Source organism: Mastomys coucha, unplaced genomic scaffold, assembly GCF_008632895.1.
Source record: "Mastomys coucha isolate ucsf_1 unplaced genomic scaffold, UCSF_Mcou_1 pScaffold7, whole genome shotgun sequence".
Lineage (NCBI taxonomy): Eukaryota > Metazoa > Chordata > Mammalia > Rodentia > Muridae > Mastomys > Mastomys coucha.
This window is the reverse complement of record NW_022196913.1, coordinates 29,002,879-29,022,388: the sequence shown is the minus strand read 5'-3', so window position 1 is coordinate 29,022,388 and position 19,510 is coordinate 29,002,879. Positions and strand designations below refer to the sequence as shown.

The 19,510-nt window shown below is 40.1% G+C and overlaps 2 protein-coding genes across 2 annotated transcripts in view; one reads left to right on the top strand and one right to left on the bottom strand.

Annotated features, from left to right (window-relative positions):
• The window catches only part of Acot13 (acyl-CoA thioesterase 13), a 12,634-nt gene extending 9,352 nt beyond the window's left edge, over positions 1-3,282 (top strand). The window contains exons 2-3 of the mRNA XM_031358047.1: positions 547-731; positions 3,039-3,282. Of these exons, the coding sequence (XP_031213907.1) occupies positions 547-731; positions 3,039-3,195 (342 nt within the window). The 3' untranslated portion in view covers positions 3,196-3,282. The remainder of the gene's footprint in view (positions 1-546; positions 732-3,038) is intronic.
• A 4,131-nt stretch (positions 3,283-7,413) lies between these two features.
• CUNH6orf62 (chromosome unknown C6orf62 homolog) overlaps positions 7,414-19,510 on the bottom strand; it is a 12,394-nt gene continuing 297 nt past the window's right edge. Inside the window, exons 1-5 of the mRNA XM_031358046.1 lie at positions 17,965-19,510; positions 16,187-16,363; positions 15,115-15,237; positions 10,506-10,640; positions 7,414-8,793 (exon numbers count right to left, since the gene is read on the bottom strand). The exon at positions 17,965-19,510 is cut by the window's right edge and continues 297 nt beyond it. Coding sequence (XP_031213906.1) covers positions 8,668-8,793; positions 10,506-10,640; positions 15,115-15,237; positions 16,187-16,363; positions 17,965-18,093 — 690 coding nt within the window. The 5' untranslated portion in view covers positions 18,094-19,510 and the 3' untranslated portion in view covers positions 7,414-8,667. The remainder of the gene's footprint in view (positions 8,794-10,505; positions 10,641-15,114; positions 15,238-16,186; positions 16,364-17,964) is intronic.

The window sequence follows — 19,510 nt, the reverse complement described above, 5'->3', positions numbered from 1 at the left end:
GGTTTTTCAAGACAGGGTTCCTCTGTGTAGCCCTGGCTGTCCCAGAACTCACTCTATAGAACATACTGGCTTCTAACTCAGAAATCTGCCTGCCTCTGCCTCCCAAGTGCTGGGATTAAAGATGTGTGCCACCATTGCCCGGCTCTTTTTTTTAAAAAAAGATTTATTTTATTTATGAGTACACTGTAGCTGTCTTCAGACACACCAGAAGAGGGCATCAGATCCCATTACAGATGGTTGTGAGCCACCATGTGGTTGTTGGGAACTGAATGCAGGACCTTCGGAAAGAGCGGTCAGTGCTCTTAAGCGCTGAGCCATCTCTCCAGCCCCTAAAAGACATACTTTAAAGAGCTCATTATTGTAGCCCCGTGCCTTGCTTAACTCAGCAAGTCCTCCTCCCTTGGTGCCCATGCTGGAATCACAGGTGTGTGCCTCTGTACCAGGCTTCCAGCTTCAAGATTATTCTTGCCCTGCTGTTTGTATCTGAGCTATTCTAATACCACAGAATTAATGTTCAATTTTTTTCTTTTCACATTTAATACTTAGGTGACACTTGTTTCTGCTGCTCCTGAAAAGCTAATCTGTGAGATGAAGGTGGAAGAGCAGCATACTAATAAGTTTGGTACGCTCCACGGAGGCTTGACAGCAACCCTAGTGGACACCATATCGACCATTGCTCTATTGTGCACAGAAAGAGGGGTACCCGGAGTCAGTGTTGACATGAACATAACGTATGTATCCAGCTGTCATCCCAGATGATTTCTAAAAAAAAAAATCTGATATTCATTTCAAATAACTTATAATGTATTGTTTAGGGGATAATGACAAAAATCTGTGCATTTTGGGGACAGGTGTCCCTTTTTGTCAACTACCTTCAATCCACAGTTGTTTAAACTCAGGGTTTATAACTTTGATATAGTCCTAAAAAGTATCACTTGTGAGCACATTCCTTTGAGCCCAGCAGAAACAGGCAGATCTCTGGGTTCCAGGACAGCCTTATCTACAAAGTCAGTTCCAGGACAGCCAGAGCTAGAGAGAAACCCCGTCTCCAGAAACAAAACCAAAAGGCATCACTAGAGCCAGGTGTGGACAGAGCGACCTTTAGTCCCAGCACGTGGGAGGCAGAGGCAGCTGGGCCTCTGAGTTCCATCCAGGCCGATTGGTTTCAAAACAAAACAACAACACTGAAAACAAAAGTATCGCTAATTAGCAAGATGTGATGCTATAATCCCAACACTTGGTAGAGACAGGAGGATCAGAGGAGTTCAAAGCCAGCCTCTGCTAAATGAAACCCCGTGTTCCCCACCCCTATTCTCCCCAACCCCCCAAGAAAAGTGTGAATGACATTTGGAGGAAAGTTGTTAGCCATTTTCTGTATATCACTAAAATCTTGGAACAAGGTGAGCACAAGTGCCAGGAAGGGATCCTGACTCTCTCCTGTGACTACTGTTTAAATGACGTAGTAGTGTGTGCTCTAGACTTCAGCCTGTCGCTATTGGAAAATGTCTGTAGAAGTCACTATTGAAAACTTTGAGTTCTAAAGCTAGGCATGGTGGCTCGTATCTGTAAGCCCAGCACTTGGGAAGTTGAAGCAAGAAAGTCTTAACGTAGGCTACAAAGCAAGGTCCAGTTTCAAAAAACAAAAACAAAAAAAACCTAGGACCTTGTCAGTTACTCTTAAGCCTGGGGATAAACTGAGAGTTCAGTAAGCACATCACAGGACAAAATGTAGAAAACAGGATGGACAGAAAACAGACTGTTTGCACTGAACTAGATTCAGTGGGCCTTATTTTACCTTGTGTGGTAAACAAGACCAATTGGTGATATTTTTACATGAAGACTCTTAAATGGGCAGAAGCAGGGGAGAGATGGCTCAGTGGTTAAGAGCTTAATGGATCTTGTAGAGGACCTGAATTTGGTTCCTATTACCTACATCAAGCAGACTGCTGGTAACTCCAGTCCAGAGAGACCTGACACCTCTGGCCTCCTTGAACACTCATATGCACATATCCACATGGGGTACATGCATAATTAAAATAAGACAGGGCTGGAGAGATCGCTTGGTGGATAGGCATCATAACCAACTTGTGGGGCCTGAGAGCTGTGGGAGTGGGTAAGCACACTTGGTGCTAGACCTGCTGACATGAGGTTGAACCCTAGAACTCACATAGTAGAAGGAGAAAAATCCCTGGAACTCACATAATGGAAGGAGAAAACTGACATCATCAAGTTTCTTGCTGACCTTTACTCAAACACTGTGATGCATACAAGCACACACAAAATAAATGCAAGTGTAATAATTAAAAAACCCTACAATTGCTTGTGAAGTGGATCTTGACCTGCATGTTTTATACAAGGCACCTGAGCATTTATGAGTTTCGTGTAGACAGGTGTATCTACACCATCCTCATGCATACAGGACAGCTGTATAGGCCATTTATTCCTGATGGCTAGAAATTTCATATTCACTTCACCTTCTTGTAGTTTCTTTTATGTGTATGTATCAGAGTACATGTGTGTATGCCACATGCATGCAGGAACCAGAGGTTGGAAGATCATCAGATCCCCTGGAATTGGAGTTACTGAGGATCGTGGGCTGCCATTGTGGGTGCTGGGATTTGAACCTGGGTTTTCTAGAGCAGCCAGTCCTCTTACTGCTGGGCCATCTCTCCAGTCCACTCCTTGGAGTGGTGTCATTTTGGAGTTGAATAAAGTATGTGGGTGAGCTATAGACACCCAAGTACTTCCCTTAGGAAGCCAATCAGAGTAAACGAAAGCTAGAGGAAAGTGTCCAGTGGTTTCCAATAAATATGAAATAGAAAACCTTTTAAAAACGGCATGGAAATCCCATTTTTAATGTGAAAAGAAACACACGGATAAATGAAGAATGGCTCAGGTAGAGCCTTCTGCAGCCCAGCCATTTGAATTTGGTACCAAAAGTATTCAAAGGTTGTTACACAGGAAAGCTGGTAGGACTCTGTCACAACCTTCCAATAGTTCCTTGCCACTAACTATATTTAAACCTGTTTTCTTTCAAGGTACATGTCACCTGCTAAGATAGGAGAAGAAATAGTAATCACAGCACATATTCTGAAGCAAGGGAAGACACTTGCATTTGCCTCAGTGGATCTGACCAACAAGACCACGGGAAAATTGATAGCACAAGGCAGACACACAAAACACCTGGGAAACTGAGAACAGTGGGATGACCCGAAGAAGCCCAACCATGCTGAGTATGGTTTGTGAACAACTTTCTCAAATAAATTATCAAAACTAGAAGCAGTTAAGGAAGTATTTTCTTTAGGGCGGGGGAGGGGGGACCATGAAACCAATATGAAAGTTGGGAAGGGGGGGTTATTTCTTCTGAAACATTGTCTCCAGCTGTCCTGGAATTATGTAAACCAAGCTGTCCTGGAACTCAGAGCCCTTCTCTGTCTCTGATTACTGGGACTAAAGGTGTGCACCACAACATGTAGGTGGGTGTATCTTTTTCTTTTGAGGCATCTTGTTTAAGTGAGGTGCATGATAATTGGATGAAGGGGTTCTTGGCTCAAAGTTTTGAGTTTTGGTATTTAAGTCTGGCTTTGTAGCACCAGAATAGTCTTGAGCTCAGTCTTCTGCCTCAGCCTCCTGAATGCTGAGATTATAGGTAGGAACCACCTTTGTGCCTGGCTAGTTTGCTTTGGGTTCCATAGGTTTGGGTTTTTTTTGTTGTTGTTGTTTTAACTTCTTATTCAAGTTCCACATCATGCACCTCAGTCCTGCTCATCTCCCCATGCCCTCTTCACCCTTACAGTCTCCCACCCAAAATAAAACACACCATACACACAAACCAACACAGCAAAGAAAACAACTCGTGGAAGCTGCCGTATGTCACAATGTGTCCCACAATGCATTCCTCTGTCCTCACATCACTTGCAAATGTTCATTGATCTAGTTTGAGATCTTTGGCTTCTGTGACAATCAATTTTAGATCCTCATCCAGATTTATCCCCATATATCCTGTTGTTGCCATGTCATGGAGATCCTGCAGCTTTGGATCAATAAGACTGGCCCTTTCATAAAGGCTCTGGTGGGCCAGGCCCCAGGGTATGAGAGCCAGAGAGCTGGCCCAGCCCCTCACAATCTGCAGCATTTGGGCTAGTGGGCCCCAGCTCGTCTGGGCAGCACAGTGGAGCTGATTCTGGAAGCATGGGTGAAGGTGAGCAGGCCCTGATTTCAGGAGAGCTGACCCTGCCTCCTGTGGACGGCGCCATTGGGTGGCCTAGCCAGAGCAGTACTAGAGATTGCCCTGGTGGGTGGGAAGGGAGAGCTGACCTCAGCTGCCACCTAGGCCCAGATCCAAGACTCTGAATTGATCCCACCCCAAAATATCACTTTGAAATGGTATTTTGCCATTTGAAACTCCATTATGTTACCCAGGTGAGGTGCAGGGCTTGCTCTCCCAGTGCTACAGCCAGTGATGGAGCAGGGCTAGGTCTCCTGCTCTTATGACTTCAGAGCCACTCACCTCACTACAGATTAGTAGGGGCCAGCTCTCCTGTGCTCTGCCTGTCAGGGGCAGCTCACCCTTCCACCGCACCCTGACACCAGGGCCAGCTCTACTCTGCTGCCCAGACAAAGTGCAAGGCCAACACTACAGCCAGCAAAGAGCAGAGCCAGCTCACCCACTCTCATGACCCCAAGACCAGTTCTCTAGACTGCTGCAAGGGGCGAGGGGGAGGGGAAGGGAGGGGAAGGGAGGGCATCAACCCTAGACCTGTCATATCATGGCAGATGAGTTGCTGGACCGGCTCTCCCTTTCGCCCTCAGGGATGGCTCCTGTCTTCTACTTCCTCCTCCATCCTCACCAGTGTCAGGTTTGCTGTGCTGTCTAGGCAAGGTGAAAGGCAGCTTTCCCAACTACCTGAGGTGGTGAGAGGTGGGGAGTTCAGTGTTTTTATAACGGGTAAAGCAAAGAAGCTAGAAGAACCACTTGTGAGGTTACTCTAGAACCAAACGAAATCTTGTATTCAAGGAAAAGATAAACTGCTAGATGTCAGTCAATACTATAGGCTGGCTAGGATATAAACCTCAGACACGCCTTGCAAGCGTAAAGGCTGTTTCCAGGATACTTTCTGGAGGGAGCACTTCTTCAGATTGCAGCCTCTTCACATGGTGAAACCCTCTCAAAGATTCCACCTCCAAAAAACATTACCTGGGGGCTCAGTTTAGGAGATACAGGCATTCCAACACAGTAATAATCCTTAATGAAACTTTAGGTCTTTCTCAGCTCTAAAATAGTGCCGTATTTCTCATTTCTTTTGAGCCAAGGTTATCAAACTTCCAAGTGGATAAACCACAGCCACACTAGGAAATTAAAAAGCCTGGGACAGATAGTGCAATGTTTTGAAGCAAAGCCCCTGACCCTAGAAATATCACTCTGCTGATTTAGGTCTGGCCCTGACATCTTTTGTATAGAAGGCACATATCATGAACTCCTTTGAAGCTCACAGCCTACTGTATTGAAAAGTTAACATTATTGCATTTCTCAAAGGTCTCAAAAATTAGGACTCTTGCTTTCTTTTCAGTGAACATCAAAACTAGAGTGGAAAGACAGAAACCAGCTTTCAGTAGATTGAAACGTGGTGGGAATGTTCTTTAGCATAGGGGAAGATTTAAGGGTGGCACCTCTGCTGAAAGGCAAGGAGGGGGCACCTTCTGATAATCTCTCTGCAGCTGAGGGCATGACCGCTCCATGAACCCAAGATGGTTTTGGAAGAAATTCAAGGCTCTTGAGAGCTGTTCGTGCAAGGATCAAAGAAACTAACCTCATGCACCTGGGCACAGAGAAAATATTTACTGTTAAGATATGAAGTGGCCATGCTTCTGCTGTGAGAAAGTTCTAAGAAATTGTGCTACATGATTGTTAAATTCTATTTTTTAGCCTCATTGTGCTTTACTATAAGATTTCTCACATTAAAGCTTATTGCCATTGCCAGCAGAGCAGTGGTCCTCTCGTTCTCATTCAGTTGCCCTCTCTACTTCAGCCTCACTCTTGTCGGCTGGCTCCGACACAAACATGCCAAGTAAAAAGTTCTTAGATAACCGGGCGGTGGTGGCGCACGCCTTTAATCACAGCACTTGGGAGGCAGAGGCAGGCAGATGTCTGAGTTCGAGGCCAGCCTGGTCTACAGAGTACCAGGACAGCCAGGGATACAGAGAAACCCTGTCTCTGGAGGGGAAGGGATGGGGGGGGAAGGTTCTTAAATAGCAAATCTAGAGTCCTCAGTTGTAGACCAACAGGAAACCTAGATGTTGTTTTCTATTCCTTCCAACAAAAGGACCTGTATACTCCTTGTAGGAGGATTTATCTGGGATAGTGCTTCAGAAAGTGTTGCATATCAAGGATGGCAGGGAGGGCTCAAATCCATGTTGATGGCCACATCATGTGACACGTGACAAGACTCACAGAGTAATGAGAAACATTTGAGGGTTAATTTGAAAAATCTGCTTTGCAACCAAGATTGGTTGGGGCTAGAGACAATGTAACAAGAGCACCAGCTGCACTTCAGCGCCCTACATCAACAGGTAATCAGCCCCAGGGAGCACCTCTTCTGGACCCCTCAGGCATTGTATGCATGCGAGAGAGATACACAATGCTATACACACAAAGGCTGAACATTTTTTCAAAACGTCTTGGCTTGGCATTAAGATTCATCATAATGGGGAAGGAGAGAGGGGCATTTTCATACTGTTTGCCATCAGTCACTAATAGTGAGTTCATAGTGCAGAAACCAAAGTTAGTTTTAAGGAGATGGCATGTGGTTCTGGATGGTAACTTGAAGGGTACAAAGTCAATATAAGTATGGACAAACTCCAAACTTTTTCAGTTAGCAGAACTAGAACATGGGTGGTATACTGATAATTTTTAAGTTTGGTAATGGTACTATAAGGTATCTTAACACCCCATCCACCACAAAATCCTATACTGTCACATAAACCTAAGTACCAAAGGACAAGATAAATCATGTGTGCAATAAATACAAATGGTTCAGTAAGTATATAAAATATACAAAGAAAAAAATGTGGCAAGATCTAATGTGTTATATCAAAGCATCCTACACTGTTCTTGACAATGTTCAGAAATTGAGATAAAATGGGTGCTGAATTACCTAGTATGTTGAACACAGTATAACAGGAAAATGGTTTTTAAAAAGCCACTGGCCTCTGGACCCAGACTGATTTAAATCCTCTATTTATATGAACTTGGGCAAATCTCTCAAATCTACTTCCACTCCAAACTTTTACAGAATGATAGCTGCAAGACAATGCCTGGCCTTAAGAAACCTTCAAAATGTTCTATCAAATTCTGATAAAACATCCTTCTGAAGTGACCAGAGACATGGATTAAAAAAAAAACAAAAACAAAACTTATCACTGCAATTTTTATGTATTCATCTGAATAGCCGGAAGCTTTCACCTACTTTATTTAGGTTTCTTTCCTTTTTTTTTTTCAAATTCCAACCAGAAGCTAAATACAAATGGAAACCAGTAAGCACTAGTTTTACTCCAAAAGAGTAGGACCATTCCGATTTACTCCAATAAAAGTATGCAACCCTTAAGCAAAGCTTTTCTTCATTTAAAAGAAAACAAAAAACAAAAAAAACAAAAAAGTAAAAGCTATACAGTAGTCTTTCCTTATGTTCATTGCACAAATGAGTTCTGCTTTCAGAACTCTTCACTCTGTAGTAATTTTTACAATGTAAGATTCCCCACTTTTGTTTTCTATCCCAAACACTCAACTTCTTTAGGATGGTGTAGAAACCAGTATTTCTGCAAAATTCACTGGATTTTTTATTTGTAATTAAAATTTCTAACACCAAAAAACAAAACAAAAACCAAAAAGTCCTCTACTTATGATGGTTTTTGCAGCTATGAATGTTCCTCGGTTTTGTAGCTGCTTTAGCCACACCAGACTCCAGATCTGCTTTAATGTGTATAAATGCACCTGCACACAGCAGAGTACTCCATTACAGCAACTTGGGGAAAGAGATCTGGGAAAAAATACATGTACTAATGAGTACCAAGAAAACAAACATGGCCCAGTGCACATGAGGCAGAAATTCCTCAATGAGATGCTTTTTTTTTCATTAAGATTTCTTTCCCATGGTTGTAATTTCTTTTTTTAACAACCATCTGGTCATTAGAATGAATCTGACAGTGCTCTGGAACAACGGTGATTATAGCAAAGCTATTAAGTTTTTAAGTGTCATTTATACCTGTTACATTCACTCTCACCCTCAATACTGATGACAGATGTCAGAGGCAAAAACCAGCACAAACATGAAGACCACAACACTGAGCATCACCTGTGCTTTCAGATACAGTAAGCATTTCAGTGTACAATAGTCCTTCCTTCACATTTTAGTAAGATGCCGATGCAGTGCAGCACTCTGCAAAGCACCTTCTTTCACACAGTCTGTGCAGAAGACATCTAATTTTTTTTAAAGTTCTGTGATACAAATGATTAAAATAAATCCAGGATGAACAAGTTTCAAAATGCATAGTGTTCTGTGCATGAGTCCATTTTCTTTAAACTCTGAAAGAAAAGTGGTAAGAAAACAAGAAAAGAAAATAGCTGCTGCATTCTCTGGTCTTCTCCATTTTGCTGGTCAATGCTCTTATTTACTCTGGCATGTAAGGACGGAGGTGATCCTCTATGGTGCCAACTGCCCAGTGGGTGAGCTGTTCCTGTGGCAGGTAGAGGCAGATGCTGCATAACTTGAAGATGGTGGCTTTGTTTTTTGGAGTCTAGAAAGAAACATTTTTAATAATTTTAATAGTTTAAAACTGTCAATAACTTAAGGCTTATGGTGCTGTAATAACAAGGCAAGAGATATGTAGTTCACTATCTATGCAGGATGAGAAAGAGTAGAGATGCTTGAAATAAATGCAAACAATTTGTACATAAATTTGTGCATATTTAAGATTAAAACACTACATCAAGGAAGTCAACAGAACTGTCCTGTGCCCAACCTCCAGCCCAGAAACCAGCTCCTCCAACGAAGAGGACACAACAGGTCCTCTCTAGTGGGAATGAAGATGTGTGCTTCCTGTCTGCTCCTAGACAGGGAGTATAGATATCTGGTTTCTAATATAGACAACCATCTATCTTTTTTTTCCCCCAGTTTTTTTGAGACAGGGTTTTCTGTATGGCCCTGGCTACCCTGGAACTCACTCTGTAGACCAGACTGGTCTTAAATTCACAGAAACCCAGAGGCAGACATCAGAGTCCTAAATCTTTTAAGAACTTTGAAAAATGCACTAATTTGTTAGTCTTTTCTATACAGGAAGAGTCTGAGAGATTGAAGAAGGCTCATAATATGCTTTTGGTGTTATTGACTTTAAATCACAGGTTTTAAACATGCTAGACCAAGTTTCAATTAAAATGTCATAAAAACATGAGGAAGGGGGGAGAGGCCCTGGAGAGATGGTTCAGTGGTTAAAGGGATAGATACTAAGGCACTCACTGCTCTTCCAGAGGACCTGGGGTTCAAATCCCAGCACTCACATAGGAGCTTACAGCTATCTGTAACTCCAAGATCTTACACTCTCACAGTCATACCGAGACATATATATAAGCAAAATACCAATGCATGTAAAATAAAAGTAAATATTTTAAACAAACAAACAAACAAACATGAGGAAGGAAGCTGGTGTGGTGAGCCACACTCAGGAGGGAGAGGCAGGCAGATCTGAGTTATTTAAAGGATAGCCTGGTCTATGTAGAAACACTGTGTGTCTAATACAGAAAAAGGTTTAAAATGTCACAAAACAAAGTCACAGTAACTGTATGAATATATTTTGTGCAATTTACACCAAGCAGAAACACATTCTCTGGTGTCAAGATCTATCAGTACATCTACCCATGCTAGTGAGACCTGTCCCATAGCTTTGGAGCACACAGCTACACTGAATGACACTCAGCACACACTGTCTCTTCAGATGTCTTGAGTTCCTTACCTTGTATGTCTTGCTATGTATAGATTAAGTAACAGCCCTAGACAATTCTTTCATTTCTCAGCCTGAAATTTTACTGCACAATGTCTGTTGAAACTGTTTTGATGAAAACCTGGATTTGCTGTTTAAGTAAGAAAGTCAGGTTTTTTGGTTTTGTTTTGTTTGTTTGTTTTTAAATTCTCATTTAAAATATCTATGCCAGGGCTAGGGAGAGAGTAATCAGTAAAGCAAGCATGAGGATCTGAGTGGCATGTATAATTCTGGATTCCCTAGGGTTTGGCATTGCCTGAGGAACCAGACCCTTTTCTCGAACACACAAATCATTTATTTAAAATATATACTCTGATCAACTGAAAGTAGAGCAGGAACTGAGTCTATTTTTAATCACCTCCCACGCCACTGATTAGTAACTTAGAAACATCTGGGAACTTCTCTGGAAGAGCCTAAGACAGTGTTTCTTAACTTCAAAAAACCCTCACATTAGTCCTAAAAAAATTTCTTACCTGCAAATGCTGTCTGTCAATGAAGAGAAACACTGACTGGTTAGGATTGTTGACAACAATTCCTGTCTTGTCCTTGCGGCTCAGTACATGCAGAAACTGTTTCTCATAGTCACCGTGATGAAATTCAAATTTGGCCTAATTGCAAAATACAAGCATTTTATACAGCTACAATTACACTGCAGTGCCCAGCTATCATCTACTGCTTCTACATGCATGTTTGTGCTCACCAATATGGAGCCAAGAGACAAACAGGCAATTATATTTAATGAAAATTATGTACAGAGTAAAACTAACTTCATTTCAAGAAAATCAAAAATAAATTCAGTTCTTGCCAGGCATAGCAGCTCATGTCTGTTATTCCAGCAATTAGGAGAATTAGGCAGGAGGACAGGATAGACACCTTGTCTCAAAACAAAAACAAAAAAAAGCACCAAAACCACACACATAAAAATCTTCAGGTAATACTAGTGACATTTCAAATGCCCAAATCACACCCAGCTTGATTTCTTGAAACACAAGACATTTTCTTCATACAGAAAAAAATTCTACTAACAGTACTTTACCATAAAATTTTGTGATCTTTTAATACTTACAATTAAACAGGAAATAAAAACTTAATGAACCCAGTGAAATGCAAAGTCCTCAGTGTACAAAGTAGTCCCACTTGTACAAATGGGCTTCTGAAAATATAAACCCTTTTGGAAAAAAAACTGTTATGGAAGGCAAAACTCATCTAGTAAGCAAATCAACTTCATCCCTCCACACATCTAAGAGCAGCAGGAGGGAGCAAATGCTGGGCAAAAAGACCAAGCTTGGGGCTGGAGAGCTGGCTCAGCAGCTAGTTAAGAGCACTGGTTACTCTTCCAGAGGTCCTGAGTTCAATTCCCAGCAACCACATGGTGGCTCACAACCATCTATAATGGGATCCAATGCCCTTTTCTGGCACAGAGGTGTACATGCAGACAGAGCACTCATATATAAAATAACCTTGGGAAAAAAAGAAAAAGCTTATTAATAGATAATTAACAAGAAACCTTTAATGTCTTTTCAGATAATTCAGAACTGTAAATTCTGAATTCCATTTGCTTTGAACAATTTCTACTACCAACAGTAGGCAATATCAAGCTCTAAAATCATGAGTGTCTGATATTTATGTTTTACTAGTGCCTTGTAAACCCTGGGTTCTTGAATTTTACTACTCATCTCTCCCTTATTCCTCCAGTGGCACTACAGATGAGTTCAGGCTGCACACATGCCGAGTGCTCCACTAAGCCACAACCCTAGCTCTTGATAGCTTTTAGTTTAAACCTAGCTTTCAGGGCCAGAGCTTGGTATGGCATGGACCTTTAATACCATCACTTCAGGAGGCAGAAGCAGGTGGATTTCTGAGAGTTCCAAGGGAGCCAATGCTACATAAGACCCTGTCTCAAACAAATCAAAAAAGCCACCAGAAAAAAAAAAAAGAAAAGAAAACCTAAATCCCCCAAACCCAAACCCCACACACATTGCTCTTCTATTACAATCAGCAAGTAATCAAATTGAGAGTGGTCTGAGAGTCACCATATAATTCTAGAAGATTTTAATTATACCCTACTGAAATGAATTTCTTCTTGGGGAAGGAATGTTCTACACCAAACAAAACAATCTGTATAAGGAGGATATAAAGGAATTCTCTTAAGTTACAAAATACTCTAATAGGAACAGGGCAGTAACATGAATGATAAAAAGGAAAAGAGCAAACATGTTTAATAGTACCCCCAGTACGTCACTGTACAAGTATTCACTCAGTCATTACTCCCTACCAAATATCACTATGTACTCAGGTTTAGAAGTTTTAAGTTTTTGGTCTTTAAAAATAATTGGAGTTAAAATGTATCTTTCCTTTTTACATGTACCTTTATATTTAAGTTTTCTCAATTCCCTACCAAATATCACTATGGATGTACTCAGATTTAGAAGTTTCAAATTTTTGGTTTTTAAAAATAATCGGAGTTAAAATGTATCTTTCCTTTTTACATGTACCCTTATATTTATGTTTTCTCAATTCCAAATTTTTGGTTTGTTTTGTTTTTTCAAAATAGGGTTTCTCTGTGTAGCCCTGGCTGTCCTGGAACTCACTTTGTAGACCAGGCTGGCCTTGAACTCAGAGATCCTCCTGCCTCTGCCTCCCAAGTGCTGGGATTTAAGATGCGTGCCACCATACAGGCTTCAGTTCCTACTTTATGGGAAGATGCAGCTAATTTACTAAGAGTATTTCCAAGGAAAAAGTGGGCCAGGTCACTGTGAACGTCAGCAGTTTCATGGCCCCATTAGAACAGAGCGGACTAAGTATGTATCTTCAACATCCCAGTATGTGAGGAAAAAAAAAAAAAAAAACCTGTATTAGCACTAAACAAATAGACTCCTCATCCCTCATAGCATTTCTAAAATGATGCAGTGTATAACACTATCAAACTTGGCTATTAAACTTTTATTGCTTTTATAAGCAATCTAGAGATTATCCATGGTATACAGAAGTTTGTATGCAAATACTATGCTGTTCTAAACAAACTGAACATATACAGAGGGTTTTGGAGTCGATCCCCATAAGATATGTAACAAAGGAATGCCAGTTTTAAATTACTTAAGGAATGAAATTAGTATCACATTACTAGTTTACTGTAGGTAAGCTATAAAATCAGCAACGTTGTTACATGTAGATTATAATGAATCCAGAAGGTTCTGTAACTAGTTCAAGGAACTTTCTATAGAAAGTAGTTAGTCTCGAGAATAATCTTTTATCTTGTTTACCTTACTTTTCCTTTTATTAAATTAGTTTTGTATATGGTTGTTTTGCCTGTATGCATGTGTCCACGTACTATGTGTATGTCTAGTGTCGTTGGAGGCCAGAAAATGTCATCAGATTTCCTGGAACTGAGACTGAAGGGTTAAAGGATTGTGAGCCACCATGTGCATGTAGAGATTAAATCCAGTCCAATGAAGAGCAGTCAACTGCTCTTAATGTGAGCCAGCTCTCTATCCCTTGCTTTTAAAGAAGGATTTAGTTTGGCTTAGAGTTTGTCTGAATTTCCCTTAACTGAATGACCCAGGCTTACTATTCCTCTCTTTAACTGCCTCATTCTTTTTCTGCAGGAGGCTTACACACCTACTTATCACTAGTACATAGGCTAAATGTATATATAAAATCTTTAGGGGAATGATTAATACAATGGTTTTTAGTAACCTTTACACATGATTTCAAATAAAAGTAGCACTTGAGAAAAGACTATTCTATTTCAAATAACACCCCAACGGAAAAATAGATTATACATTTAAAAATAAACTGGGTATGATGCCATATACCTTTAATCCCACAGCCATATCTCTGAGTCCCAAGTCAACCTGGCATACATAAGTTCAGGACAGACAGTGCTACATATAAACAAGTAAAAATTAAAAAAAAAAAAAAAAAAAAAAAAAAAAAAAAAAAAAAAAAAAAAAAAAAAACTTTCTCCCCAATGGTAAAGTGCAAACAGAAACCCAGCATCTCTAATGCACACAGAGAGCAGTATAGAACTAAGGTATAATCTGTGCTTTCAGACCTTTGCTACTCCCACTTTCATTCCTTTTATATTGAGCTTATACATTCTATTCTCTAGCACAGTGCCATGACCCTTTGCAGTTTCTCATGCTGTGAACCCCCAACTATGAAATTATTTCCTTGCTATTTATTTAGCTGTTATGAATCGTATCAGATATGCAACTCTGTGGAAGTCACAACCCACAGGTTGAGAACCAGTGCTCTAGTACATCCATGCTGTTAAGATATTAGCTACTGGAAAAAAGTAATTTTACCAATATTTAGTCTATTGATTTTCTTTTCTATTTTTTGTTGTTGTTAAGAACTTCTCTCATGTCCATCTAGTTTAGCAGTTTTATTACCATGAGGCAGGAGATACATAACTAACTTAATGGTCTATAGCACACAAAATCAACAAAAAGATGAAGTCCTATTTACAAGAAAGAAAAATTCTGAATGACAATTTTCATATTCCTAACAATAAGCTATTCAACATTTAGTTCCACATACCTAATTAAAATAGGCTTAAACACATTATTATTATTATTATATTATTATTATTTGATTGTGAGCCTAGCTTTTAATGGCTGAGCCCTATTGTTTTTCTAATTCTAAAATCTGAGTATTCATTGTAGAAAACTATGGATACAAATCAGCAAGGAGAACTAGAGTTGGAGCTCTGTGATTGAGCAGACTGCCTCTGATACAAAAAGCCCGGGTTCCATGTTCAGCTAAGTAAACTAGGCATGGAGCCAGGAGGATCAGGAAGTTCAAGGTCACCCTGGGCACATAGGCAATTCTAGGTCAGTCTAGGCAACGTGAGACTTTGTCAAGAGGAAAAAAAAAGGGTCTAAAAGATTTTAATAAAGTTCATTCAAAACCAGAGAGGCTAAGGGATTCTATAATTCTAATGTTTTCTTCTAATATAATATTTTTAAAAAACAGAAAAGATTTACAAACAATTAGAAGCATATTCTCAAAGATTCCAATTTCAACCCAATTATAGGTATGGTCACCAAAGTGCTCACAACTTTATTTAGAACAAAATACCTGAACAGGCCTAAAAGGTTCATCAGATTCCTTCCACCTAGAAAACAGGAGACAAACAATTTTCTCAATGTCATTCCGAGGCCAAAGAATGAAATCCATCTCCTGAGTACAGCCAATTACATCCTAGAAAATGATGGCAAAGGGTTTCTTAAGTTTAAAGAAGCAAAGTGGTAACAAAAAGCACAAATACAGGGTTTGTAACAAAAGGCACAAATACAGGGTTTAATTAGAGTAACTAGAGTCACTGCATCAGCAGTGCAAGGGGTCACAGTTTCACCCTTTGTACCTTCAGGGTAACAGACTGTATACAATCTAATTCCAGCTCTAGTACTAACCATTTTACCTTGTAGAATCCACTCATTTATTTTGCCAATCTTTTTCACATAGAAACATCCCTCAGTATGTGACTAAACTCTAGCTAGGGAGCTAACATTATTAGTGCCTACGCCTTTATTTTCATCTTACAAAACCAAATATAATTTGGCAAAAATGTCTCTAAACTTATACAAACCATGTATATTACACAGAATAGTTGGATGTGTTGTTAGCTACTTTTCTCCACTCTTGTTCCAAACATCATATGCCATGTATCTGTTCCCTAAGGCCAATGCACTTCTTCTAGACCACTACAGTTATCTCCAGGTTTCCTCTGCTTTAACTAATTTTGGATTATGCACCAAATTAACATCAATGTAATACAGTTTTGAAGGTTAGCAGTAATGTAATTTCCTTAGTAGATTTTTTATTACAAGGGGGCATAATATTCTCCCCAAAAAAAGAGAAACCAATCATAGTAATCACATACATCACTATCATTCCATCTAAATCAAGTGACCAATGCTTTCATTAGAAATCAATCTTTTTTAAAAAGCACTTGAAGGTATTTAAAAACTGTTTTATTTATAACACTTAAGTACCTAATATGGAATGATGGGTGTTTCTACATGCTTTATCCTTGTCATTTATTCTGTCTTGAGGCAAAAACATTTAACCAACTACTGATTTTCAGGGAAAAACTGCAAACTTTAACTCACATAAACTCATTTCCTTAGGGAAGACGTCCAGAACTTACCCTTCTCATGGACTGGTAGCGAGGGGCATGGAGCTGTACCACATCCTTCTGTAGAAGCTCTATAGAACTTTCCAAGGAATAGCTGGAATCTCGCACACCTTTCAGAATATTTTCTTCATAATTATTTGTCATGACTGGTATAACCTCAGACACTTCAAAAAGTGCTGACTTTTTCTTCTAAAAGAAAAAATTCAGTGATACACTGTTGATATAATTTAACTGGTGCTATAGTCAACAAAAATCTCACCAGTTTAAAACATGCAAATACTCAAACAAATTAACAATTTTATCCCTGAAATGGAGTCAAGTTCAATGATAGTATTTCTTGATATTATCTGACTACAATTATCAGTGTTTAATGAAAGGTATAAAAACAAATTGTGTTTCCAAATTATTTAAGATTTAAGTGCTCATTATCAGTCTAACTCTATACTACAAAGTGTATGTGATAACAGTACATAATGGATCTTATAGGAAGAAAATCTGTCTAGCCTCATCCACTTAAGAGCTTGGATTCTGAGAACTGACATCACAATACCTTCAACTAATTCATCGTATCATGTTAAAAAACAAGCACACACACACAAAAATCCCAGAAAATGTGCAAATAACATCTTCAAAATACTTCAGTTAAAAACTACTCTGGAGGCCTGGCTGTGGTGGCACATGCCTTTAGTCCCAGCACTTGGGAGGCAGAGGCAGGCGGATTTCTGAGTTGAGGCCAGCCTGGACTACAGAGTGAGTTCCAGGACAGCTGGGGCTATACAGAGATACCCTCTCGAAAACAAACAAAACAAAAAACTATTCTGGAACTGCTTTGCAATGCTCTTACTCTAACAGGTGAAGGTTCTTAAGCACAAAGAAAAAAAAACCCTTAAGATTGGGGTAATAAGCGTGGAAGCTTACAAAAAGTACTAAACAGATTTCATGCTAACATTACATTTCTGATTAGAAGCAGACCACTTTCAGTGCAAAAGTCAAAGTTGCACTTCTTTCATTCATAACCCAATCTTATGACAAACAGCCCTGTTGATAAAAGTCCATCTTGAATTTCAAAACAATACTGCTTTCATTGAATTTTCTTTGCCTTTCACAAATCAAATTTACCAGATATTTAACTGTAGAACTAGATCATAAGCACACACCCAATGTCCTCTTAGATGATTTTTTTTTTTCCAAGACAGGGCTTCTCTGTGTAGCCCTGGCTGTCCTGGAACTCATTCTGTAGACCAGGCTGGCCTCGAACTCAGAGATCTGCCTGCCTCTGACTCCCAAGTGCTGGGATTAAAGGCATGTGCCACCACCGCCCGACTCTCTTAGATGATGTTTTAAAAAAACAAAACAAAAACAAGTGTTTAAGTGTTTTAAAAAAAATAGCAATTCTAAACAAAAATTTACCACTTCAGTTAATTAATTGCTTCTAAAAATTTAAATGTATTCTTTCATTAATTGTATAAGAAATGCCACCTACATTAAGACATTCTATATATAACAGTATCAAAGTTCCCACTTTTGTTCCACATAAGTTTCAGTTATACAGTCCAATGTCAACTAAAAATGTATTCTACTAAGCCCTTAGAATTAAGTATTTCATGATCAATTAATACAGATGAGCCCTCCATTTTCTCTAAGGTCTCAATTCACAGAATCATCCCAATGGTAAAAAGCAGTCATCTTTCTCCAAACACTCTTAAACCTAGTATTTATAAAACCCTGAAGTAACAACACACACTTACAATAAGCACTTGTGCTAATTTACAGTAAGAACTTTCAATTACCTTCTCCTTGAACACAAAGGCAATATACATCTTGAAGTCAAACTGGTCAGCTAGAGATTCTTTTTTCTTTCTAAGCTGAGCACGTAGTCTGTTCAGAGCTTGTTTCTTCCGGGAGTTTGGGTCCCCCATTTTGAAATACAGGTGGTACTAAAGCCTTTGGAAATTGTCACTAAACTATGGGCACTTTTTCTTAAGACTCAAGTACAACAGAAACAAGTCATTTTTTTCCTGCTAATATGATTGAATAGCTAAAATCACAACTGTAACCCCCAAACTGCACCTTCTGGCAATATTAGCAGACTGTCATACCACAGGGTCAAGAAACAAAAGTTGCTGTCCAGTCATGTTTGGACAATAATGTTTGGGGGTTAGATGGGAAAGGGGAAGGGAAGGAAAGAAAGAGGAGAAAAAACTTGGAACTAACTTTCTGGAAAACACATGTGGCTAAACTGCCAAAATAAAAGGCATTGAGGGGAAAATGAAAAACCTATCATCAGGATTTAGGTGTGCAGTAACACACAGCTGACACCAGTCCAATCTGTGAAATCCATCCGGACTTCCCCCCTTTTCAGAAAAGGGATTAAGAAATTGAGAAAAGGGAGGGAAAATTGTGATGTTGCTTCCCAAATCAAGAAAAAAAAATAAAAATAATAAAAAAAAACCCAAAAACTGAAAACCACCAAAACAGGGTAGGTGAATGAAACTGAAATCCCCAGTTGGATTTTACCCAGCCAGATCCATGGCTGTAGTACCTGATTAATTCTTAGTTATTTCAGATTTCACTACTGCTATGTACTGTCAGTGCTTTGCTATTGATTACACTTGGTGGTGAGCAAAGAGAAAAGTGCAAAATCAGCAGAGAAAGAAGGGGAGAGGTACAGGGTTTCCCTGCAATCAACTACAGTGTATACCGGGGGTGGACAGCTGTTGCCCAAAGGAGTCATGAGAAAAAACAGCGGAGTCATTACCAACTTCCCCATCACCCACGTTTTCACCCTCAGGCGGCTGCGAACGCTGCTGCCAAGGAGAACCATGATGGCAGAGGGAAAGGGGGGTGTCTATTAAACGGTATTAATAGTTATTCCGGCTCTGTGATTAGCCCTGATTAATGCCCGGGATCCAAGCACCCTTAGCCCTGCGGTGGGTTTTACATTCCCCGGGGAGCCCTCCGTTATAAATTTGACCCCGTTCAGGTTCGGGATGGTAGGGAGTTCGATTATCTTCGTGTGAGCATGTCTGAGGCAAAGGTGGCGGGTTCTCCCACGTCCCAGGCCGGGCCCGGGGATCACCTGCCTTCGACCCCCAGGTCCCACCCGCAACCCTTGGCCTTCAGCGGCAGCGACTCACTCGCACCACGGGAGACACTGGATCACTCGGGTTCTCACTCATTTCAACGTGGAAACAATTCCCGCCCGGGTAGAGGAGGCGGGAAGAGAGTTAAGTGGGAAGGGTCAGTTGGGAGGGGAGGGGGGGAAAAGAAGAAAATAATCGTGTTAATAATTACTTTTTAAAAGGAAGCCCACCCTCCCACCCCAAAAAAGAAAGG